Source organism: Beta vulgaris, chromosome 3 (genome assembly GCF_026745355.1).
Source record: "Beta vulgaris subsp. vulgaris cultivar EL10 chromosome 3, EL10.2, whole genome shotgun sequence".
Lineage (NCBI taxonomy): Eukaryota > Viridiplantae > Streptophyta > Magnoliopsida > Caryophyllales > Amaranthaceae > Beta > Beta vulgaris.
This window is the reverse complement of record NC_079204.1, coordinates 2,304,039-2,329,907: the sequence shown is the minus strand read 5'-3', so window position 1 is coordinate 2,329,907 and position 25,869 is coordinate 2,304,039. Positions and strand designations below refer to the sequence as shown.

Sequence of the window (25,869 nt, the reverse complement as noted above, 5' to 3'; positions counted from 1 at the left end):
TATTCCATTGTGTCAGACCAATCACCAACTGAACAAAAATTGAAACCAACTGAAAAAATTAAAACCAACTGAACAAAAATTGAAACCAGCTAATTTTTTTTTGAAACCAACTGAAAGTTTTTGAAACCAACTGAAAGTCGTCCGACCAAATATTATGGTCGGACGGTCTGACACAATACCTTCTCTTAACAAATATATATTTCAACGCCATCTCGAAGCAATTTAAGACTAGCATAACTAATAAGTGCAAACGCTTAACTAATTTTAATACTGGTATGATGTACGTGCGTGATGTCAGCATGACATCAGCGGTCTCACGTTAACACTAACGTGAGACCATCTCTCTAAAAACGGACTCTTCGCAAAATATGATATATAGGAGGTTTGTTTTGGCAATTTTTTTTTGTTAGTAATATCTTTTAAAGTGATTATGTAATTTTTTTTTAAGTTGGTAAGATAGCGTACCAATGTACTCCCTCCGTTTCCTAAAGATCTTCCCACTTACTGTTTCTACAGATACCAAGGAAAATCAAGTTGTGTGGGGCATGGTGTGAATAAAGTAGGAGAGAGAAAGTGGTTAAGATAAATAAACAAATAAAAAGGGGTTAAAGTAGGAGAGAGAAAGGGAGTAAAATTGAATTAATAATGTAATGGTGGACCATATGATAGTGACATGAGAGGGTAAATAGGGAAATTTGTTTTGCCAAATAAGGAATAAAGCAAAAGAGGGATGATTTTTGGAAACACCCTTAAACGGAAAGAGGGAAGATCTTTAGGAAACGGAGGGAGTATCATACTAAAATGACATCTCGCAAAGATATAACCAGTTAGATTTGCAGCTCAGTATGTAATTAAACTAGTTATTAGGCCCGGGCGATGCCCCGGGTAAGAAAATTTTCATTTATTAATATTGTACTTTGATATAATATCATTAAATACAACTTGGTCTAGTGGTTAAAACTTTAGTATATGAACTTGAGGTCACGGGATCAAAACCTATACTATGCAATTTCTAATTTTTTTTTTATTGTACATGGATTACATGAACTAAAATTCCCTAGGGAGAGCGCCACGTGGCACCGTTCCTGGTTTACGCACGCCTTTTAATATATTAGTATAGATGGGTATAGACCGTAGAGTTATACAACTCCCCGCCGGTACCCCAACCCTAGACTTTAGAATCTCTCAGCTTCCCTCACTCGAAGTACTTGTTTAGACATTGACGAAGCTCGTTCCAGGTTCTTGTTTTGTTCCTTAGATGAATCTACTTGTTTAGACGATTTTTGTTGCGATTTTTTATATGTGAAATTACGATTTACAAGATCTACTTCATGCGATTGTTCATGCGATTCGTTTTATGCGGTTGTTATTGTTTGTTTCATGAATTCAATTACTTTTTCTCTATCTCATATATGTTTTTAGGGATAATTTACATGTTATAAACTTATGATTCGAATTTCTGGTTTCACTTCTTAATTCATGTTTGTTTCATGTAACCAAATGATAAGAAAATATATGTTACAATTTGTGGATGCGCTTAATTTCATGCGATTGTTCGCTTGTTATTGTTTAAATCATCAGATCAATTTTTCAAGTGTTGTGGATGGAAATCTGGAATGAATAACCTGTCATCCCGAGCTCAGGGATGGGCCTGGTGACTTACAATTGTTCGGAAGAAAATTAGGGTTTTCTTCACAGATTTGGTTTTTTTTGTTTGTTTTTGTTTTTTAGGAATTTGGACATTATGGGGGAAAGTAACACACCAACGAGTGATCAAAAGGACCTAAACCCTGATGATAATCCTGAAAATAAGACAGCTGATACTAGCATTGAAGCGATAACTAGGAGGGTTCAAGAGTCCCTTGCTATCGAAAACCGGCACAAGTTTTGGGAAACACAGCCTGTTGGGCAGTTTAAGGATATCGGAGATTCAAGTTTACCCGAAGGTCCTATCGAGCAGCCGACAGCTTTGTCGGAAGTTAAGCAAGAACCCTATAACTTGCCCGCGCCTTATGAGTGGATATCTTGTGATTTGGACACTGAGGAAATGTGCCTTGAGGTCTACAACCTTCTGACTAACAACTATGTTGAGGATGATGAAAACATGTTTCGGTTCAACTATTCTAAGGAGTTCCTTCAGTGGGCACTTCGGCCACCTGGGTATTACAAGAGTTGGCATATTGGGGTGCGGGTTAAGAGCTCAAAGAAGCTGGTTGCTTTTATTACGGGTGTGCCAGCTAGGATACGGGTTCGTGATGATGTTGTTACCATGGCTGAGGTTAACTTCCTGTGTGTGCATAAGAAGCTTAGGTCGAAAAGGCTTGCACCTGTCATGATCAAAGAAGTTACTAGAAGGGTGCATCTGGAAAATATATGGCAGGCTGCTTATACTGCTGGTGTAGTTATTCCTACACCCATTGCAACCTGTCAATATTGGCACAGGTCTCTTAACCCAAGGAAGTTGATTGATGTTGGATTTTCAAGGCTTGGCCCGAGAATGACAATGAGCCGTACCATAAAGCTCTATAAGCTACCAGATTCTACAGTTACTCCTGGTTTCAGGCAGATGGAGCTCCGTGATGTTCCTGCAGTTACCCGTCTGCTGAAGGGTTATTTAAGTCAGTTTGCTGTGGCACCTGACTTTGATGAAAATGACGTTGAGCATTGGCTTCTTCCTAAAGAAAATGTAGTTGATGGTTATGTTGTTGAAAGTCCCTTGACCCATGAGATTACTGATTTTTGCAGCTTTTATACGCTTCCTTCTACTATTCTTGGCAACCCAAATTACTCAACTCTGAAGGCTGCTTATTCTTATTACAACGTCGCTAACAAAACTCCATTGATTCAGTTGATGAATGATGCTCTTATTATAGCAAAGATTAAGGACTATGATGTTTTTAATGCCTTGGATGTTATGGAGAATGAATCATTCCTCAAGGAGCTGAAATTTGGGCCTGGAGATGGAAAGCTGCATTACTATCTTTACAACTATCGTTTAAAGCATCCCATAAAGCCTTCGGAACTTGGACTTGTACTCTTGTAGTTCGAGTTTCCTGACTATATTTGAGTTGACTTTCAAGATATCTGTGGTAAGACCTCGTTTTGTTGAGCTGTTGGGATTCGTTTTTGAAATGCAGTGTTGTCTCTTCGTGTTTGATACTCTATTTAAATTGATAGTCCAAATTTTGATCTTGCTCTCTGACTGAAGTGGTGACTTCTCAAATACTGTAGTTAGAGTTATCAAGTATCAAATGTCTCTTCTTGCTTACAAGTTCTCCAAGTAATCCTTGTTTGCCACTAATAAAAGGGTGTTATTCTGTTTGATTGTCATAGTTGTCTTATGAAACTGTCTTCAACAACAGTATAGATTTGAGCCCATATTTCTAATATTGTCAAGGATTGCATTTTTTGGGGTCTCTTCATTTTGCCGTGTATATACATTTCACAGTGGATATTATGGCAGCCTGCCAGCACCTAATTGCTATAGATGAATTATGTTCTTGCCTTTTGTACCTACAGACCTGATACATACTGATATGATTTCCTTGTACAATGAAAATCTTATAAACTGGAAGAGAAAGTTGCTAGAGGGATATACCAGGTCCATACTCTGTAGAAAACAAGACAAATTTTAACAAAGCCACAGAGGTCTATGCTTAATTTATTGTTCATACGAATACACTAGATGGTTGTTCAAGTAGTAAATCCTTAAACTTGCTTGTCTGACAAAGTTACAGGTAAGTAAAGTATAACTCTGGAAAATTATACATATACAGAGTTATGGAAGGTGCTTACCTAGTTTCCCTAGAAAATACCATTTTATGTGGGTAGTTTTTTTTACCTTTTGTTTTCTTAGCACTATTTCTGCATCATCAATTAATAAAGGTTTTTTGTATCAGTTGTTGCACTTTATATGAATTGTTACTCGCAGTCCCTTCTTATGGAATTGTTTAGCCCATTGGTACTTTTGGCCTCAAAACTTTGATTGATACTGGTCTATGCTGAAGTCTGGTCTAGCAGATAAGGAACATACCTTTCTTCACTGATTTTACTAATCCGGGGAACTTGTTCATTGCAACTTCAATCTCTTTGAAGTTATATACTTGGTGACTGATTGGTCTTGTATAATTTCCAATCTGCTTGCCCTCTTCTCGTCCGGCATCTTCGAGTTTTATATCTTCATTATCTAATTTCACTGACTGTTCTTTCATTTGTGATGCATATTTAGCAGCTTGACATTTTTATTCCCCCCCCCCCCCCCCCTGTTGTGAGCTCGACATCCTTAATGTTCTCTTCTTCTCTTTGCTGTCTTACTTGAGTTTCTCTAGATATTTTCTGTTGCATTATGACTTTGGCTTTCTTGCAAATTGATATATTGCAATATATTGTATGAGACTGTCTCCCACAAAAACTCAGTGTGAGTGAGTCCAATTGTGAGCCTAGGTTGATTTTGTCTGTTTGAAGGGCAGAACTTTTTACTCTCTTATATATGGACTTATGGAGTACTTCACACACGCACAGGACCAGCTTTTGACGTCTCATAATTAGTTTGAAATGTTCTCACCTAAGACTTGCTCTTGTAATAGTGGCCCAAAGATTTCTTTGTTTCCAGCTCCATTCGACTCATCAGCATCTACCTTACTGTTTGTAGTTTGTTTGGATTAGGTAATATGGAGGGAGAGAACGGAAGGAGAGGGATTCATTTTCCCTTGTTTTTATACTGTGCGAGGGAAGGAAAAGGAAGAGAATTGGAAGGATTCATTTTCCTTCTCTTTTAGGAATTGGGGTTGGCTGAAGTGAATGAACTTTCCCATCTTCCCTAACAACGTCTAGGGTTCAATTCCTACCCCCAAGCACTTTGCTTGGGATTTAGGGGGGAGGGTTGGAGGGGGGTTATCTGGCTTGTAATGGGCCTTTGGGTGTATAGTTATTTTTCCTTCCTCTTTTAATAAAGAAAAGATGTTTGAAAGATTTGGAAGGAAATGCAAGCTTACTCTTCCTTTCTTCCCCTTCCCTTCCCAGTTTCTCCCTTCATGTTATCCAAACAAAGTGTTAGTGAGACAATGGACAATATATTGCTAGTTGCCTGTATTTGCAGCTATCATGAAATACATCTTTAGAACTGAAGGCCAGTGTTGTATCCCTTATGATTTAGGATGTACATGTATTTCATAAATTGAGTTGTTTTAAATGGTGATGAGCATAAAAATATTGTCATGTTTCAGTCTTAATGAGAGGTGATCGTTTTGGCTCGGCCCGTTTTTGGGCAGATTTTTTCGGCCCGTGGCCGGGCTTGGCCCGGTCCGATTTTTTCTGGCTTTGAACAAGCCAAAAACGACTTTTTAGTCTATTTTTTGGCCTGCAAAAGCCCGCTAATTTAGGCTCGAAATAGCGGGCTTTGGGAACAAAAATTCGGCCCGAATTTAGGCCTGGCCCGACCAACGGGCAATTTTTTTTGCAGCGGCCCGGCCCATGATCACCTCTAGTCTTAATATTATGCAAAAGTCCGTATTTTAGAAGATCTAACTAGTTATTAGTCTCGGGCTATGCCCCGGGTAAGAAAAATTTCGTTTATTAATATTGTACTTTGATATGATATCACTAATTACAACTTGGTCTAGTGGTTAAAACTTTAGTATATGAACTTGAGGTCACGGGATCAAAACTTATACCATGCAATTTCTAATTTTTTTTATTGTACATGGATTACATGAACTAAAACTCCCTAGGGAGAGCGCCACGTGGTACCATTCCTGACTGCATGTCTGGATTAGTATAGACTGCATGTCTGGCAGGAAAAAAAGCCCTAAGAACTGGCCAAGCTGAAAAATGTTGCTCTCTATATTGACTTTGTTTTTTTGCATAACCCACAGATCTTAAACAAGTTTAGAGTGAAAGAAGGCAGAGAGGGATATCACCCAGTTTTCATATTTGAGTTTCTTAGGATAGAAGGGGATTTTTCCAGCAACTACAAAACTCCACTAGCAGCACGAAACCAGCCGGTAAAGACGATAGGGATATCGACTTTTGCTGGGTTACTTGGATAGTGTTGGAAACCCATAGTTCCCTTGTAGTTTTTAGAGATCTATATATCAACATTCATCATAGTATCGACTATCGACTGCCAAAGATAGAAGTAAATTGGTTCGACCTTGAATTATAAGAGTTTTCATAATTTCTCTACGTTATTACTTATTCGCTTTGCTCCTCTATGTTTGCATAATTTTTTCAGGCTGTAATGAGAAAAAACATTTTTAGTTCAAGTGATTTAAATTTACACTCTTCAACGAGGGGAGCTTTTTCTATATTATAATTTGTTCTATTTTTATCGTTGTCTTAAACTCGAAACAAATCTTTGTAATACTTATGCCAAATTTGAATGTTAAATAATTTCCAGGTACGAAGGGAACTTATTTTGCGAGTTGTAACGGGTATGGACAACTTTTGACTATTTTTCCTGGTCAAGTTGCTCAGAATTGTTCTATGTTGTGAGCTTGTAGTACTACACTACTAGCTGTTAAGTTAATACTGAATTATTAGTTCGATGTTGTAAAACAGTCAAGGTGGCATTTGATCGTAACAAAAGACGGTCCCTCTTGTTTAGTGTTTTTCCCACAAAAGGCTCCAACTTCCGGCGAAATACAGATTACTATTTTCTCTAGTCTAAAATATAGAGATTGAGACTTCTCTCCATCGGATAAGCAACCAACTAGAAATAGACAATAAAGAAATTATTAACTCTATTGAGTATGAAATCCATTAATTATTAATGACTGTCTTTGGAGGTGAACTAGTTATTAGGCTCGGGCTATGCCCCGGGTAAGGAAAAAAATCATTTTTTAATATAATATTTTATAATAATAACACTAAATACAACTTAGCCTAGTGGGTAGAACTTTAGTATATGTACCTGTCTATTACTTGAGGTTTCGGGATCGAATCCTATATTATGTAGTTTCTTAATTTTTTTATTGTACATGGATTACACGAACTAAAAACTCCCTAGGGAGAGCGTCACGTGGCGCAGTTTCTTGTTTTCGTACGCCTTTTAATATATTTGTTTAGATAGATTACGAAATATCGATTGAGTAGATAATGTTTTTTCCTTTAATTTATAGTCATTATAACTAATTTGGTGAGCATAATAAATGGCTATAATAATGGGGATATCATGCGTAGTTTTGTTAATAAGATTACGGGTCTGTTCTCTTCAGCACAAAATAGCTTAATTGAACTGAATAGTGATATGTGAGAGTAAAAGTATTGTTCAGAGTTGAACTGAATTGAACTGAAAATAAGTTGGGGAGAACAGACTCGTAGATATTATTGTACATGTCCCTCAATCCATGCATATCTTTTGTTTGATAAATCACCATGGACGTTATTATATATTTCTTGTTTATAGAATACAATTTAATTCCTTATGTAGCCTCCAAAAGACCATCAAATTTATGAGTAAAAATTGTAAAAATAGATATTATTGTTCTGTTCTCTTTATCTTATTCATTTTATTTTCCATGACTTTGTTGTATGAGTACATTGGAAAGAAAAACTTAATTTTATTGAAGAAATTTATATGTACTTCCTTTTCTGAAGTTGAAGATAACAAGGACTTCACAAGGTCAACAAACCGTCTGTTCTCTCTAACATGAATGATAATTAATATGCTTCTTCCGATTCTTAAGGGATGTATCGTATTGACTTTTGACACTATTTGGATATCAACTTTGACCTTATTTAATTACTATTTAGTAAAAATATATGTCAATATGTTAATTTTTGTTGAATTAATCTCAATGAATGTTTTCAAGACTTTAATTTTTGTTGAATTAATCTCAATGAATGTTTTCAATACTTTAATTTTCTTATAATTTTTAATAATTGACAATTGCAAATATTGACCATCAAAATTATGCATCGACAAATGTGTCTAGTCAATATCGATGCATTTAGGCAAGATTCATGATGGAATGGACCGTAATTTGCCTACACGGCTACATCATCGCTCTTGTGGGCCTGTGGCTGGTTATATACGCACACAAATTCTCATTAACCTGCTGCCTCTGGTTTAATTATTTGATTCCTTAATTGAATTAGTCAAACTCCTTACAAGGCTGAATAGCTAAATACGATTACTTGATATAATAGTAATACTTGTTTGTTCGGGTGTTTACGCAAAACATGAATTGATATGGTCACATCTTCTGCCCTATTATTACGGATTTATGGTACGGCGTTGGTTCTTTTCGAAACAAATCATTACAACTAATCTGAATCTTTAATAACTCACTTGAAATTGCTTAAATTATTACAGCTTGTAGATTCAAGATACTAATTACTAAGGGCTTGTTCTCCCCAACTTATTTTCAGTTCAGTTCAGTTCAGCTCAGCTCTTGACAATACTTTTACTCTCACATATCACTATTCATTTCAGTTCAGTTCAGTTCAATTCAGTTCAGTTCAGCTGTTTTATGCCGAATAGAACAGACCCTAAACTAGATGAAATAATTTAAAATCTTCTAGACTCGTATGATTGACATAACATTTTTCTTAACTTAATTTATTTCTATTATTTGTATATCGTGGGGAGAATATGACATTGTGAAATATTATCTTTCTTATAGGTGGCACAAATTAAACTATTACAAAGTCAAATATGGTATATTGGATATAATATTTCACACCTCTAGAACAATAATATGATTAATAAATTTATCCTTAATGTTAATGACTTGTTAACCATAACTAGGAGATAAATATAATTAGGCCTTCCTTAGCAAAAGAAAAATTGACTAATCTCTACCCAAAAAGTTGCATTCTTTACTTCTAAAGTTCATAGTTACAAAATTGCCATAAAACATGTTTCTGAGTGCAGGAAATTAAAGAAACAAGATGAGTGGCAAGACAATTGTGGCAAGCATAGTTGTTGGAATTTTGGGGTTGATATCAACGATTGTGGGTCTTCTTCTCGAGGTCTTGCCTTATAAAAATCAGGTACACGTTCAGGTCGGGTTATCAGGGCGTTCGCCTAATTTACATTCAATATGGTAGGTAAATTCTATGCATATATTGGTGAATAACACAATGTATGCATATAATAGTGGATATGTTTGATAGACGTATCAGTGTGACAGTGTTCCATAAGGTTTGATCCCTAGGCCTTAAGGATATGAGGTGTGGAGCGATATCAGTACTCCACCACCTCAACCTCGGATGGAGTAGTCATGAATTACTCTCTTTAATGTGTGTATATTTGTCTATGATGTTATTTCAGGTTCGTCTATTCTACTTTTCGGAGTCTTCGAATTATGATTGCATATACTTTCGAAGTCCAGCGTTTTTTATGGTGGTTGCTGCCATAGTTTGTTTGATAGTGGCACTAATTATACTTAGTGTAAGTTCTATTGACTATCAATCTAGAAATAATATCAAACAATAATAGAATATCAAATAATAAAGCAAGGAAAGAACACACCAGAAATTTTACGTGGAAACCCAAGAACTGGGAGAAAAACCACGAATCTGCACTAGGAATCGATGAATGTTTGATAGAGATTACAAAAGCACTCAAGAGCTCTCTCTAAAGCTTTTTCTCTCTCAAACTATGTGTTTAAAGATGATGAATAATGATAATAAACATAATTAGGGTTTATATTTATACCCTCATTAATACCAAAAACCGGAAAAAATTAGGCTTTGCGGTTCGACACCCCGCGGCCGCGCTCGACAACCCGCGGGCGGACAGAACCCCGTCAGTTTTGTCAGTTCTTCGTAAAATCGTCATAACTTTCTCGTTTCTCACCGGAATTGGACGTATGACCTATCATTGGAAAGCTCTCGGAACAAGCTATCACCTCCACTTTGAATCACCTCAAAATCATTTATAGATTGAAAGATATGTCCATTCAAAGTTGGCCTTATGTCCCAAATGACGTTTTTCTTCTACGCAACCTCATCTCCACACCCATACACCTCCATGAGCTTCATATCATGCCATATACCCAACAATCTCCCACTTGGAGATAGGTGTAAGTGAAGAAAACTTCATACCTTCATCATCCTCTCATTCATCTCAACTCCTACACACAACTCCCACTGCAAAAGCAATCTCTAGTTGTGCCCAAACCATGACATACATCAAGCATCCCATGACAACACATCTCCTCTACACCAAGGAAAATAATATTGAAGTTTGCACCAACTCCAATACAAAGGCATTAAAATCTACACCGACTTTGATTCTTAATCACTAACCTCCAAATCATTGCACCATCACTCCATGAACCTACACACCCTCCTACCCCGGAGGTCGGATCACCTTAGAGACAAGCACAACCAAATGAAGATCCCTTCCTCTACAACTAAAGAAGACAACACTTCCTCTCCAACCAAAGAAGCACATTGAAGTCTCATCAAACTTCAATAAAACCAATTACCACCTAAGCCAAAGAAGCTTCTCATTGTTCTGAAAACAAACTCACATTGCTCCCACTCGAACAATACACCCTTTGTTCCACTTAGGATTTCCGGCACATCATGCTTGTGTGCCGTCCTTCACCTTGTCGCTTACGGTCAATTTGCCACCGGGATACCGCTTCACCACGGTTCTCATCCCTTGGCCCCCTATCGATAGTTTTCCGACCAAACGACACTTTACATGAAGTTCTCATCCCAATCCCGGATCCCTTCACTGTGCTCCCCATGGTGTAAAGTGTTCCAGTCCTTGTCCCACGAGCTATGATCATTGCTCCCTTGACAATTTTCCAAGAACCACCATCAAACACAACCTTATAACCCGATGTAGCAAGTTGGGCTACTGATATCAAGTTTTCTTCAACCTTGGGATAAACTTGACATTCTTCAACTCCAACGAGCCACCATGAGTGAGTTTCACACTCACATCACCTTTCCCCATGACTTCCACTCCTTCCATCGCAAGTAGACCTTTTCAAGTTTTCCGGTTTGAAATTCCGAAACAACTCCTTGCATGGTGAGGAATGATGAGAAGAACCGAATCCAAGACCCATGATCCCGAGCACCCAACCAACTCTTCCTGATCATCCATGCTTACCATCAAAGCATCAGAATCGTACTCTGAAATCAAGTTAGTTGATGCATCTTCTTCATCATCACTTTCTTGAACCTTCTTCTTCCCTTTCCCATTCTCTTTCCTAGGACAATCTCTCTTTATATGTCCTTCATTACCACACCCCCAACAAGTAACACTAGCCCTGCCTTTTGACTTACTCCGATCCCCCTTTGACTCCAATTTTCCCTGAAAGTTCCTCCCTTTTCCCCTCCCTCTACCTTCTGCACTGTATGCTCCAGATGATTCTCCACTCTCCTTCCTTCGAATGCTCTCACTCAAAATCAGATCACGGACAACATCATAAACCAATTTCTCTTTACCAGAGGAATTACTAACAGCAGTTACAACAGTTTCCCAAGCAGTAGGTAAAGAGGACAACAAAATTAGGCTTTCACTTCATCCTCAAAGGCAATATTAACCGAAGATAACTGACTTATTAATGAATTAAATTCATTAATATGTTCAGCAGCAGAACTACCATTATTCATCTCTAAACCAAACAAACGGCGCATCAGATATACCTTATTCATTGCAGAGGGCTTTTCATACATATCTGACAGTGCTTTGATCAATCAGCCGTTGTTTTGATATCCTTGACATTGAACGCCACAGTCCGAGCCAATGTCAAACGCACCACCGCTAGTGCCTGTCTGTCCAGTACTTTCCACTTAGCCTCCTCCATCTCAGCAGGCTTTTCAGACAAAGGTTGATACAGATTTTTTTTTGATATAAGATGTCCTCTATTTGCATCTTCCAATATCCAAAATCTGTCCCATCAAACTTCTCAATTCTAATCTTTGAATCCTCCATTGTTAATTATTCTAGATCTAGACAATAATCAAACCTGGCTCTGATACCACTTGTAAGTTCTATTGACTATCAATCTAGAAATAATATCAAACAATAATAGAATATCAAATAATAAAGCAAGGAAAGAACACACCAGAAATTTTACGTGGAAACCCAAGAACTGGGAGAAAAACCACGAATCTGCACTAGGAATCGATGAATGTTTGATAGAGATTACAAAAGCACTCAAGAGCTCTCTCTAAAGCTTTTTCTCTCTCAAACTATGTGTTTAAAGATGATGAATAATGAATAAACATAATTAGGGTTTATATTTATACCCTCATTAATACCAAAAACCGGAAAAAATTAGGCTTTGCGGTTCGACACCCCGCGGCCGCGCTCGACAACCCGCGGGCGGACAGAACCCCGTCAGTTTTGTCAGTTCTTCGTAAAATCGTCATAACTTTCTCGTTTCTCACCGGAATTGGACGTATGACCTATCATTGGAAAGCTCTCGGAACAAGCTATCACCTCCACTTTGAATCACCTCAAAATCATTTATAGATTGAAAGATATGTCCATTCAAAGTTGGCCTTATGTCCCAAATGACGTTTTTCTTCTACGCAACCTCATCTCCACACCCATACACCTCCATGAGCTTCATATCATGCCATATACCCAACAATTAGCATTTCAGCTGATTGTGGGTGTGGTAGAGGAACTTATTCATCCTCATCAAACAGAGGATTAGCAATTCTTAACTTTGTCATCTGTTGGTAAGTTTTCTAACCCTTCATTTATAGAAAGTAATTGGAAATCATAAGGCAGTATCCACAATTAAACGTCGATCATATTAAGGATTCGTTTGGTTGAAATTAGGAAGTATAACTTCTTATAAATTTGCATTGCTCATGATTTTCAGAGTGTCTACAAATGAAATTTTTAGCCAATAATTATTCGTCATACTCAATACAATATGGTATGTTCTTATTAGGTGTTGTTTGCTAGATCTCTTATTTATAACTAAGATTTTTCTTTGAAAATTGCAGGTTGATGTGCACGGCAGCAATTATCTTGTTCCTAGTCGCTGGAGCCACACACTATGGAGCACCATTTTTGAAGGTTTTTACTCCTCCACTTCCAAAAAGAAAAAAAAACTTATTAGTTCATATAAACATATGGTATTTTATTACTTCAGACATACACACATTAGTAAGTAAACGATAGAGCAGTACGTGATGACATAATGATATTAACATCACCTCTAATCGTAGCTAGAGATTTTGAGATCGAGTCTTACAAGAGGATTTTTATTGAAAAGAGGAATCTCCTGGCCACTTTGTCTCCCCCTACTTGCAAGATACATCAACTTATGTTGAAGCTATGATGTATAGCGCACACCACATGTGAGTGTCCCACATTGATTAAATAAGAGAGATAGGTTCACTTTATAATGCAAAGGGATTATTCCCCTTATTGCCATGGTTTTAAGGTGGAATCTCCTTTGTGTTGTGAAGTGGACTCTCTCTCCTTGTGATGAGTGCGGCCTAGACCCATATTTAACAACTTAGCTACCTAGAAAAAAGGAAAATGATTATTTTTTAAAGTCCTTACAGTGTTACACATAAAAACTTCAACAAAAATTCCTATTTTAGTAATTAATTTCTAGAATAAGAATGCATCCATTACATAATATATACATCCGTAATAACATTTGCTTTGACAAGATATTAATTAAACAAAAAGTAGTTAAACAAGATTAGAAGTTAAACAAAATGATCCTATTTATTACTCTCTCTTTTTCTTTTTAATTTACTCACGCTTTGAGAATCGATGAGGAATTACAAAAGTGAGAGACATAGAAACTAAAAAAAAAATGTGTTAAAATATTGAAAAGTGGAGAATATGGGTGGAAAAAAAGAGGATAAAGTAGATAAAATATATACCAATAATAGATTAAGCAACAATGTATAGATTAAAAAGAAATAGACCAATAAAAAGTGTGTAAATTAAAAAGAAAATTTTTTAAAAAAAAAATAAGATAACAAGAAAAAAAAGTTAGGAGACCCTCCGCACGAGGGGAGCTCCTACCTTATCAGTTACAAGGATATTATGAAGAGCAGAAGAAGTACAATCTACTATAGAGAAATGACTATCTGCTAAATGACCAACATTAGCTATCCAATCCGCTGCCTTGTTCGCTTCCCGAAAGACATGACGTATATCCCAAGACTGAAAATCTTTTAGAAGGCAGTGGATGTCTCTGATGATGTTGGAGATCTGCCAGGGGTGACCAAATGCCTTTGACTGCGTTGATGACCATAAGATTGTCGCCCTCGATGAAAACATGGTGAATATTATTTTGGAGGGCTAGGAGAATACCCTGATCAAGAGTTGTAGCTTTGGCAATGAAGACCTAGGAGGAACCGAGATTAATATCTGAGGCTGTGAGGAGGTCTCCAGCTGAGTCCTGTATAATAATGACTGCTACTGCAGAGTTGCCACGAATTGAACCGTCGAAGTTGAGTTTGAAAGAGTGTGGAGGGGGAGGTTCCCAGGCGAGGATGATGGTGTTGTTGTGATGAAGGGGGTGGGGGTTGATGGAGGTGGTTTGGATGAGGTGGTGAGAAGGGAGACCCATTAGAGAAACAGTTGTCAACGGTCTCCCTTAGTGTCCATTCTTTGTGGAGGAATTTGGCTTGGCATTGTGTATGATTCTACGAACATTAATCTAAGGGTGACATTATTGAAAATGACATCGTTTCTCTCTTTAATGAAAATGAATTTTACAATTTGAGTCTTATCCTGCCGAAGAGTGGAGAGAGTGGTGAGCAGGGGGTGACATTTAGAGAATGGCTAGCCAATGTCTAAGCTCTTGTAACTCCCAAAATGGTTTAAGACATTGACATGAAAGAAACAAGTGGTCTATAGACTCTTCTGCTAGACTGCAGAAGCTACAATAATTAAAAGGGATGATGTTTCGTTGAGCAAGAATTTGGCGAACTCCGATGTTGTTATGACAAAGTTGCCATAGGGAAGATCTGTAGTTTCAGTGGAATGTGTAGTTTCCAGATCTATCAATATTCCCATTAATTAAAAAGAGACTGATAGATTATCTTTGCTTATTTCGCTTAGTTTTTGTTTTTATTTTATGTAACTGAGACTTGTTTTGATAAAAATAGTAATCTCATATGTAGTTTGACACGAAAATTTGAGGGTCTATATTATACAATATTTTTTTTGTGTGTGTGAATATTATACAATATTAGTACATGTGAATTGTGATGTGTGCCTAACTTTGAAACGAAATTAATTATAGATGGGAGGCAATAATACATCTCTGGGAGATACGTCGCAGTGGATCGGCACAGGCAATTGCTCCAGAGTTAGACGTGGAGTATTTGGTGCAACAGCTGCATTATCCTTTGTTGGTATCACCCTTGGAATCATTAGTTACATTGCCTTGGTTTCCGAAGATTATAGAGCCAGAAATAGAATAGCATATTAAGCTAAGAGAACTAGAGAAGTGAGAATCAACAATGTAAACCTCTATAAAAACATACAGTCCCAAATGAAATTGTAATTGACAATTGATTGTTACTGCTAGTGCTTTGTGTTTTTTTTTTTTTGGTTTTGTTTGTGGTTGAATTTTTTCTTCAGAATGATTGTCAATATACTATAAAGTGTAATCATTTTGGGGTATGGTTCTCGTTTGGTTCAAGTTTAATTTTGATGGTTCGAAGTTAGATGATGGTAAGACTTCGTTTGGTTTTACTATCCGTAATCATTATAGGGATTTGTGTCTCGCTGGTGCTATGGCTCTCTCTTCGGATTGTTCGATCATTCAGGCTGAGGCTTGGGGGCTCCGAGAAGGGTTGAGGGCTACTCTTTTTCTTGGGATTGACTCTCTTGAGGTGGAAGGTGATGATTTAGTGGTTATTAATGCGATCCGACAATGTTGGAAGGTTCCTTGGGCTATTCGTTCTCTAGTGATGGACTCTCTTGTGGATTTGCAATCTTTCAATGCAGTCTCCATCAATCATTGTTTTCGGAAAGCGAATCAAGCGGCGGATTATATGACCACTAGGGTAATTTTTTTCCGTCATTGATTTATTGATTTTCTTCTAATGATGTTGTTTTTTCTTCCATCATCCGAAAGGACGCTATAGGTTGGTCTTATGTTAGGAGCCGTGCCTAGTTTGTTTCTCTCTTAAAAAAATGAAAATGAAGTGTAAAGCACTAGAATGCAAATTTATACTCTAACAGAAAGGCAATCCGTGCCATATCAATATGGAGCTTTGATTAATGTCTAATTCTTGGAATCTTTGAAAGACTCCAACAAGGACACGGTGATAATTCGCGGGATGGAAATTTAAGTTCATACAAAATCAAACTCAAGTTGGTATTATTAAATTAGAATTTGATACCAAGTTTAAATTCGGTACAAAATTGACTTTTACTTTGGTATCAAATTATAACTTCGAAAAAAGGTAAAAATTTAGTACCAACTTGACTCTAATACTATATAATACCAATTTGACTCTAATTCAGTTCTAGCTTACTTGGTCAACACGTGAATTACCAAATTGACTTTCTTGGAAAGATAAAGGTCAACACCGAAAAATGATCTCAGGTTTCATCTTGCAAAAATAATTAACTTTTTGGTCTGGTTTCGCGAAAAAATCTTTATATAATGTTTTTCTTCACAAAACTGAACTCGTAAAAAGTTTTTTTTTTTTTTTTTTTGGCAAATTTTCCTATTTTTTCAAACGGGAAATCACATTTTTTTTGCATATACATGGCACTGAGAGTAAGACTCGCAATTTTTTTTTCTTTTTACCTATCTCTATTATATAAGGGAAGGCGAAGGAAGATGGTATCCTCATTTGAAATTACTAAATTACCCTCAATGATTTATTGGAATGAAAAAAATTCCAAAAGAAAATAATTTAAGAATTATTTCTCATTTGAACTTGCCATTCAAAACAAGTTAAAACTAGTAATGTCAAATATTTCAATCAGATAATTAAGTGGAGAAAATATCTTGACTTTTTTTATGATATACAAGACGTCTACCTGAAAAGTCTAAAACACTTAAAAATAATATTAAAAATCACTCACAATCTTTATTAGTTTTTTATATTGGCAAATTAATATATCTAAATTTATCTAACTATTAATCTTTGACATTTTAAGTGTAATCATAGTTATAGTACGGATGGAGTATATAATAATCTTGCCAAATGCATCCCTTTAAAGTGGTCACTTTGTTAATTGCAGCCCTTTCATTTCAATATCTTCAATTGCAGCCTCAAATAAAGCAAACACTTTTAAGTTGCAACCTAAAAGGCGTGAAAATAAGTTTTGTTTAAGTTGCAACTTAAAAGGGTTTGATTTATTTGAAACTAAATTTGAAGCGATTGCAATCAAAGGGCTACAATTAAAAAATTGATCACTTTGAAGGACTGGATTTGGCAAAAAAATATATAATAAAATAACAAGTTTTGAAATTAACGCAAGCATCGCGTGCATATAACGCTAATTTTAAAGGTTGCAAGTCATATTGAATTAAGTCTTACTTTATAATTTTTTGATATAAAGTTTGAAATATTAAATTATAACCGAAAATTTATATGATTGTGAACGAAGCGGTTAAAATTAGTATTATTCTAGTTGAAGAAGTTTAAATAACTTCTGGTGTTTATTGAGTGCTAGAATTGTGCTTTTAGCCTTTTACTGTCATGCCGGTAAAACTAAAAAGTGCATAGTGCCATAGTTTGGTCTATTCTCCATGAATGAAACTTTTCTTTTTTGAGTAAATGAATGAATTATTAATCAATCATCACTCATTAATTGTATTTGTAGTACTACTTAATTACTTATGTTGCGTAATGCATAGAATCCCAAAGAAGACTAAAAAAAGTAAATTAACAGTTGTGCTAGAATTGGGAAAACTCCTCAATCGGAGAGATTACCATTGATCAATATTTATAGTGTTACAGCCTAGGACGGATAATCCTATTAGGATTATGAAACTCATATACAAAGTACTTCATCTGTCCTCTATTAGTTTACCCATTTCTTTTGCACAAAGTTTTAGAAGGAACAATGTTAAGGGTTATAGAAAGAAAGATAAACTATTATTTTATACACAAGTTATTAAAAGAGACGGTCTAATTTTATGTTAAAATTAGACTAACTTAAGTTTATCATTTTATTCAAAAAGCCCATAACTTTATTCAAAAAGCCCATTACTTATCTTCTTTCTATTGAGCTTAATATGTTGCCTAATTTTAAATTAAAATTAGACGGTCTCTTATAAGACCAACTCTATTTATATTAAAGTTGAATGTATGTGTGATGAAAAATTTGTAGTCCTATTCCAAAATCAGCAAAAAAAAGAAAAGGGTAAACTAATAAGAGACACCTTTAGAAGGAATACGAGTAAATTAGTAAAAGATGAAGGGAGTATATCTCTATTATGTAGGAACAAAATATATCCTAAGTATTTCTATATTTTATCAAGTTGTTTAAACAAGCTAGAAAAGCACAAAGCCCAGATTTTGCTTCTTTTCTTTTCGTCATCTTTTTTCAAACAAAAGAAAAAAAAAGAAATTTCTGTCACGGGAAGTGTGTGGGGGAAGAGAGAGAGGAGAGAAGAAGAAGAAGAACAACAACAACAAAATCACTGATTAACAGAAAATAAAGCAGAGGAAATATGATAAGATTAGAGAGAAAGAGTCTAATAATCTGCATAGTTGTGGGTTTTTTAGGGCTTCTTGCAGCTGTTCTTGGTTTTGCTGCTGAGGGTAAAAGAATCAAAGTAAGATGTTAAAGTTTGTGTCTTTCTTCTTATCAAAGAATTTAAACATGCCCATATTCATAAATTTGATTTTTTGACAAGTTTTATGAGATGGGTATGAATTTTTTTGTTTTTTTTGGTTGGTGGAGTGAAAAAATTAGTGTCTTGTTTTAGTTTTTTTCATCTTCGTTAAGCCTGTTTTAGTTCATAAAATTAGTGCTTATAACAAGCTATTTGTGAGATGATCATGATGTTTTCTTTGCTGAATGTTTGCTGAAATTGCTATGAAATCTTCTTTATTTTGTACTGTTTCCTTTAGTTTGTGTGCATATTTTTCTTTGTGTATTGTGATCCCACTTTTTGAGGTTTACTGTAGTTTGAAGAACTGTAATTAATTGCTTCAATGTTGAAATAGTTTCATTTTGCTGAACTTGCTTTTTAGTTCCTTTCAGAAAAAAAAAAACCTTGTTGTTTTGTTCCCAACTTAAGTTTGCAGTAGTTTATGTTTGTGATCTAGGGTTTCAAAACTGACCCTTGCTCTCAGAATTAGAGGTTTAGATCATAAAGGGCCGGTATATGGAATTAGTGACCTTGTCACCTTTCAGGTGTTTAATCTTAGAGCTTTGAAAATGAGTGTCTGTGATATTTAGTTGCATGGACTGTCAAATTAGTGTGAATTGTCATTGAGATTATGTTATTGATTTGAGGGTTATTATCTTAGCTATTCGAGTGATGTCCTATGTCGCTTAGATTTGGGAGATAAGAATCTGAAATTGGTATTTGGCCATTTTTTAGGATTATTTTGCCTTCATGTTGCTGCATTTGTCACTACAAATCCAAAGATGTGAGATGGGTTTTCCATTCTGAGGCGTTTTGATGAGGATTTATGTTGGTATAAGAGGTTGATGTACATTTACTAGTCCATTACGCGGGTCTATCAGTAACAAACTTCCGTGACAGTCTTTGACTAATTGTGGAGTAAGGTTATGTTCATCTGGACCTTACCAAACCTAGAGGGGTTATTGTTGAATATGTACTTTCTCAAAGATAGCCAGATAGGTAGTTCTTTTGCAGCAGAAGTTTTAATATAGAGATTCACCATACTTCTTTTGATTGCAGGCTTCCGAAGTTAGCGAGATTCAACCTGGTCTTTGTTCTTACCCAAGGAGTCCAGCTTATGCGCTAGGGATCATTGCAGCACTTTCCCTTCTGGTTGCCCACATTGTTATTAATGTTGCTAGCGGTTGCATTTGTTGCCGAAGAAATCCCTATACTTCAGCTACTCATTGGACACTTTCCCTTGTTTGCTTCATTATGTCCTGGTACTCCTCTATCTCTGGTGTTTTATCTCATATATAGGGTCAGTGCTATGCAAATAGGGAATGAGCCCAACTGGAATGTGGAACAGTGTTTTTATGCTCTATTTGGGGCACAAAAGAGCATGTTAGCAGTCGACTCATTCTTGAATGTAATAAATCCTTCATAATGCCCGTTTCAATTATTTTGCTCAGAGAGACACTTGAGTTACTGTTCGCATATATTTCTGATAAAAGTTGGATAGGATAGATCTAATTGCAGATTGGTAGTTGCACTTAAAACTGTCATTCAGTATGGTGATCACTGATCACCCTCTTTTACACTGCTGAGGATGAAATATGAAGGTCCGGGAATGTATAACTGCAGAAAGAAAGAAAAAAAAATACTACAATAAAAATAAATAAAATGAAATTGAATTAGGTGATGCATGAGTATATGACTAACCCATTTGTTTAAGTTATGGCTGATACATTTGTCTTCCTACTGCAGAAATTAATAAGTGACTTTATATAGCTTAGGAAGGTGTCAGGATTAAAAAAAAAATTAACTACCTGGGTTTCATGCAAAGAGCAAGTTTGCTATTACTTAAGTTTACTCGTGCATTTCTTAACTATATATTTATGCAGGTTTACATTTGTCGTTGCCTTTCTCCTACTTCTTGGTGGTGCAGCCCTTAATGATCAGCATGGCGTAGAAAACGAGTACTTTAGCTATTATTACTGCTATGTTGTCAAGCCTGGAGTCTTTGCTGTGTCTGCTGCCTTATGCCTTGCTAGTGTCACCCTTGGCATATTTTATTACCTCACCATATCGTCTGGAAAGGAAACTCCATTTGGAGGCCCTGCTGCTCCAAATCAGACCGGCATCGCTATGGGACAAGCTCAGGTCCCTCCGACCTCTCATGACCCTGTGTTTGTGCACGAAGATACATATGTGAGGCGACAATTCACCTGACCTGTTAATCCAAAGTTGGCACATTTTTTCCGAATCTGCTACTATTGACGGTCTGAATTTCCAGTGCCATGAGAGGATAGATAGGTTTTTTGACATTTTTCAGGTTTATTGTTCCCCCATTCCTCAGGAAGTGAGAGAGAGCAAGCTAGTTGGAGCTCTAGCTTGGAAGTTGAAACCCTAAAGCTAGATGTTGTACATAATTTTGGGGTTCTATAAATGATTGTTAAGTAGTACTATTTTTGTATTTTGTCACTTCTAGCATACTAAAAACTTAATTGAAGCTCAAAACTAGCTACAATTCGTTTCGATATTATTCGTGTTACTTCTTCGGATACTATTCATCTAGATGACAACACGCGCACGGCGCAACCTCAGGGAAATGTGGATTCTGGCACAGAACGGCCTGGGTTAGATCCTGTTGTTTTTACTTTATAACTTCCTTACTTATGGATTTACTAGCATTTTTTACACGCTATGAATGCATGTCATATTAACGTTCTTTTTTCTCAGATAGTTATTCATCAGTATTACAAATTTTTTTGATTCGAATAGACATTTACAATTATTTTAAATATTCTAATATGTTTTCCTAAATAAATGTTTCGTTGGTTTTCTTAGTTATTTGTTCATCCTTGTTCAAATATAGTATCAAGAGAAAGAAATATAAAACATAAGAAAGTTTGGAAGAATTTGTGTATTAGGTTCAATGGTTCAATCGTAGAATATTAATAGGGGAAAAGATCGATTTAGATAATAGATATTACTAAATAATGATCAATATTTAGGTTTTAAAATATTATAAGTAAAATTATTAGTATGAAATTTATGTTTTATTTTTTCTTTTGATTGTGTCAATCAAGCTATATTGTCAATTTAATTTTGGAAAAATTGACAATAGAGGTCTGAACTTTGGGTGATAATTTTTAAAAGGTCTGAACTATTGATTAACCTGTGTAGGTCCCAACTTTAGGGGGTCTTAACTTTTAGCGGGCCTTAATGACTTAAAACTGGCTTAATAGGTCATCACTTGTAAAACTTGGGTCACATTAGAAGGGTTAATTGAGGGAGGGATGTAGGAACTAGGTGAGATTTAAAAAAAAATCTTCAGTTTTAAGTCGTCGAGGCCCGCTAAAAGTTAAGACCCCCTAAAGTTGGGACCTACACAAGTTAATCAATAGTTCAGACCTTTTGAAAATTATCACCCAAAGTTCAAACCTCTATTGTCACTTTTTCCTTTAATTTTTTATAAGAGTTTTTCACACATACATGTAAAAAAAGGAAATCATTCTCCCTAATTTAACATTTAATTGAAATTTCAAATTTAATTGCTTTGTTAACTTGTTCACATTAAAGGTATATCCGACATTTTGTAAGAGGACACCATCTTCCTCCCTCCAAACTAAATGTATGATTGGAGGGTTCAATAACATCACAAAGGTCAATACATGTTCAGATTGTTCACTGTCTACCAATTTGTAGTAATTGTAAGTGTTGGGGTTCAAAGTTTCAACTACAAGTAGAAGTTCAGTTCAACCTTGCAAAATTATGTACCTGAGACTTCTTTTCTTTTTTCTTCTTTGAAAAGTTTTTGCTCCGTTCATTATTATCATCACTTTATTACGTAAATTGCAATTATTTTTACATAAATTGCAATAGTTATTTTTACATAAATTGCAATAATTATTTCTGCCCTCTATCATTGGTGAATTCAAACATAAGCCGATTTCTTCTGGTTTGCTAAAATATTGGTTTGCTAGAAACTTAGAAAGACCTTGCTATGAGTTTATGTCATTGTGCTTTGGAAATCAGAGACAAGAAATCAGAAAAACATGAATGAAAATAGAGATCAGTGAACACAAATTTTTTTATTTATTTTATAAGGATGGTTTAGAAAGCTGTTGAGTAAAGCTCTCAACAAACTTCAATTTATATGCATTATGATTTCACAATTTCATTTACACTATGGAAGAATTAGATACATCATGAACTCATGAAGTATATACCTATTTACAAACAATAATCCTTTCACAAATGTTCAGAAGAAAATAACAAATGTACAATCTCAAAAGCGTGGGTCTGCTCTTAGCAACGCGAATGCGATTCATGTGAGGAGTTGGTTATCAACGAATGCGATTCACATGGGCAAATGGCTCAGGAGCTGCTTTAGGTGCAGGTTTAGCTACTTCAGGAGTTCCAAATACATTCCAAAACCTCAATGTCTCATCTCCTGCAGCAGAAGCTACACTGCATCCATCTGGGCTCTGCAATATAAATATACCGAAACACGTATTAGAACACCCGAATGATCTCTGGTATTAATAGAAACAAAAATGGCAGGTGAAGAACAATTTTTACCTGGGCCATGAAAAGTACTCTTGATGTATGCCCAGTAAGCTCAGCCATTTTAACCATAGATGGGTATTTCCACAAGGTCAGCTGGTTCTGAGTGAAACCATGTGAGCTCAGAAGTTCGCGCTCATTCTTGCTCCACAGTAAAGAACAGACCTGGGAGCCGGTGTCCACTGAGTTCAAGCATGCACCAGTGTGGGTGTTCCAGAACTTAATGCATCGGTCACCCCCACCTCCACCGGAAGCCAGCAAATTACCCTGGAAGGGGCACCAAGCAAGGGCTTTTACAGCAGCGGTGTGGTCTTCGAGCCTGTGGAGCCACTGAGTAGCAGAATTTGAAGACGCCAGCGATCTATCCCAGATGTGAAGGATGTTGTCATTGCCTCCACTGGCTAGCTGTTGGCCTGAAGCTGACCACTTTAGTCCACAGACCTCTTGCTGGTGTCCTCTGTAGGTCTCAACAACATGGTCTCTAATCCTCACATCATTGTTAATGATTTTTCCGTCCATTGATCCTGTGGTGAGGATGTGATTGTTCCATGCTAGTGACCCAACACGAGCTCGGTGACCGCCTTTTAAGGTCCTCAACTACAGGTACAAAACAATGAATGTCAGAATATGTAACCAACAAAACAATAGACTGACTACAAGTGACAACCATATGTAACCAACACAACAATAAGGGCAGTAGAATGTGTTTAATTACCTGCCGGTTGGCTGTAGAATCCCAGAGCTGAACTTCAGAATCGTTCAGGCCAACGGCAATGTGACGACCATCAGGAGCCCAGTTCACACTGGTTACTGGGCCCTTGTCATCATCAACTGTGACAAGTTCTGATGTAGATCCAGTAGATGCATCCCATAGATAAACAGTGGTTCCAAGAGCTATTGCAAGAACATTGCTGCTACCCCAATCCAGCAAATTCAAGTAATAGTCATCTAGAAGATCAGGGGCATCCAATGTACGCTCAGAAGTCTGCAATCCATCAACAAAATATTCCAAGATTAGAACAAACGGAAAATTAACTTGGGCATCTTCAACTACAACTTAAACCAACCAACTAAAATCATACTAAATGACCTATTCCACGTATGTAACCAAATAGATTGCTATGTTACCCGGACTCTTCATTTTATCTCTCATGTATCGAGTGGGATAATCACTCCAACATGGTTATAGACATTTTTGACACTTCATCCCTGGACACATACAGTCTTTTCCGATACAAGTACTCGAGTTTGGGTAACATAAAAGAACAGAACGGGTACAAGTCAAACTAATCCTTCAAGTCTTTTAGACGAGTAAATCGAGTTAGATAATTAAATTCTAGTGTTCTACCAGACACTCAGTATTCTTGATAAGCACAGTAAACTTGTAGATTACCTGAGGAATGTGTCGGCGTGGCTTAACGGGCTTGGATTGCTGGACAGAAGCATACTCCTGGGGCATGAACTCAACTGGAGCAGGTGGCTTATTCTTGAATGCAAGAATCCTTGTCCTGTTCATGTTGAATACCTCCCTCAGCTGCTTCTGATAGGCTTCCTTTGATGGCGAGCTCATAGCAGGATTCTCCTTACCTTTCTTACCTTCGGTTAGCATGAAATGCGCGTAATCGAAATCCATTGCAGATCTGTTTGGTATAAACCTGTCCAACTGTTAATGATCAAGAGAAAACTTGTCAGATACAAAGCATTAACAACAAAAGACATGTTTATTTTGGCAAAATTTCACAAATTCTCCAAATTGGATGTTACAATTACCATGTAAAAACCCACATCTTATATCATAGCATAAATTATGAAACCCAATGAAAAAGATTTATAATTGATCTCTCCTTTAAAACACAGTTATTGTTTTCCTATACAAAAAAAAAAATGAAATATGGGGAAACAACTATCTAATTGAGCTGAAAATAAAACTATTACATCCAAAAAGAAGCCATTAAGCTAATTCTAGAACCCTAAAATTCGCTTTTCAAAATGAACTATCAAAAATTAATAACTCAAAAGATATAAACACGAGAATAAACGATGATATCGAAATAAAACTATTGATCAAAGCGCGATTAAAATGTGGAATTCACAAAAATTGAAACATAAAAAATTAGGGTTTTGAGAAATTACATTTTCTTTAGAATTCTTCCTGGGAAGGGCAATTTCTTGAAAAGCTCCTCTTGGATCCATCTAGATATATCTAATACCCAGAAAATTCCTGAAAAAATTATAGCAAAAGATACCAAAAACAAACAAACAACACAAAATAATAGTATAGCAAAATAAATTGAAGATATTAATAACAAACCCTGCAAATGATTAGTTAAATTGTTAAGGGAAAGAGAGAGATTAGCAGCTAATTGCGTTGATTAACGAGAGAATTAGAAGATCGCAGCACAATTAGAGATAGATAGAGAGAGAGAGCAGATGATTAATGAGATTAATTGTGGGTTGAATTTGGGGGTTTATATAGTTGTTAGGGTTTTTGTTTCACAAGGGTCCCAACGGCTATATTTTTTTTAGAGACGTTTGAAAATTGTTTTTGTGTTTTTTTATTTATTACTGACAGAAAAAA

At 36.1% G+C, this 25,869-nt stretch overlaps 3 protein-coding genes and 1 long non-coding RNA gene across 5 annotated transcripts; 3 read left to right on the top strand and 1 right to left on the bottom strand.

Moving 5' to 3' along the window:
- The first annotated feature begins 1,117 nt into the window (after window positions 1-1,117).
- On the top strand, window positions 1,118-6,661 carry LOC104888039 (glycylpeptide N-tetradecanoyltransferase 1). Of its 2 annotated transcripts, XM_010672859.4 has the most exons (3): window positions 1,118-1,238; window positions 1,732-3,089; window positions 6,398-6,661. In XM_010672859.4, exon 2 carries the CDS (start codon window positions 1,745-1,747, stop codon window positions 3,041-3,043), a length of 1,299 nt encoding a protein of 432 aa, XP_010671161.1. In that variant the 5' UTR covers window positions 1,118-1,238; window positions 1,732-1,744; the 3' UTR covers window positions 3,044-3,089; window positions 6,398-6,661. The 2 variants fall into 2 exon arrangements, with proteins under 2 accessions (XP_010671161.1, XP_010671160.1); XM_010672858.4 differs by lacking the exon at window positions 6,398-6,661 and having other exon boundaries at window positions 1,732-3,324.
- A 5,910-nt stretch (window positions 6,662-12,571) lies between these two features.
- LOC130590688 (uncharacterized) lies at window positions 12,572-15,372 on the top strand. The gene is made up of 3 exons (XR_008968536.1): window positions 12,572-12,654; window positions 12,928-13,000; window positions 15,198-15,372. It is a non-coding gene; the product is annotated as an uncharacterized LOC130590688 (long non-coding RNA).
- A 3,082-nt stretch (window positions 15,373-18,454) lies between these two features.
- LOC104888038 (hypothetical protein) lies at window positions 18,455-21,261 on the top strand. Its single transcript, XM_010672857.4, has 3 exons — window positions 18,455-18,701; window positions 19,800-20,002; window positions 20,624-21,261. The coding sequence occupies exons 1-3, from the start codon at window positions 18,597-18,599 to the stop codon at window positions 20,949-20,951; spliced, it is 636 nt and encodes a 211-aa protein (XP_010671159.1). The 5' UTR covers window positions 18,455-18,596; the 3' UTR covers window positions 20,952-21,261.
- Window positions 21,262-22,801: 1,540 nt separating this feature from the next.
- Window positions 22,802-25,819, bottom strand: LOC104888037 (cell division cycle 20.2, cofactor of APC complex). The gene is made up of 5 exons (XM_010672856.4): window positions 25,425-25,819; window positions 24,685-24,954; window positions 24,007-24,276; window positions 23,307-23,888; window positions 22,802-23,212 (listed from the first exon to the last, which is right to left on the bottom strand). Exons 1-5 carry the CDS (start codon window positions 25,482-25,484, stop codon window positions 23,072-23,074), a joined length of 1,323 nt encoding a protein of 440 aa, XP_010671158.1. The 5' UTR covers window positions 25,485-25,819; the 3' UTR covers window positions 22,802-23,071.
- Between the last annotated feature and the right edge of the window lie 50 nt (window positions 25,820-25,869).

Excerpts from the sequence above, each read along its gene's own strand:
- LOC104888039 (XM_010672859.4), top strand. The coding sequence starts at position 1,745 with ATGGGGGAAAGTAACACACCAACGAGTGATCAAAAGGACCTAAACCCT.
- LOC104888038 (XM_010672857.4), top strand. The coding sequence starts at position 18,597 with ATGATAAGATTAGAGAGAAAGAGTCTAATAATCTGCATAGTTGTGGGT. Across the intron at positions 18,702-19,799 it reads CTGAGGGTAAAAGAATCAAA|GCTTCCGAAGTTAGCGAGAT; the intron begins GTAAGATGTTAA and ends TTTTGATTGCAG. Across the intron at positions 20,003-20,623 it reads GTTTGCTTCATTATGTCCTG|GTTTACATTTGTCGTTGCCT; the intron begins GTACTCCTCTAT and ends ATATTTATGCAG.
- LOC104888037 (XM_010672856.4), bottom strand. The coding sequence starts at position 25,484 with ATGGATCCAAGAGGAGCTTTTCAAGAAATTGCCCTTCCCAGGAAGAAT. Across the intron at positions 24,277-24,684 it reads CACGCCGACACATTCCTCAG|ACTTCTGAGCGTACATTGGA; the intron begins GTAATCTACAAG and ends GATGGATTGCAG. Across the intron at positions 23,889-24,006 it reads ATTCTACAGCCAACCGGCAG|TTGAGGACCTTAAAAGGCGG; the intron begins GTAATTAAACAC and ends TTGTACCTGTAG.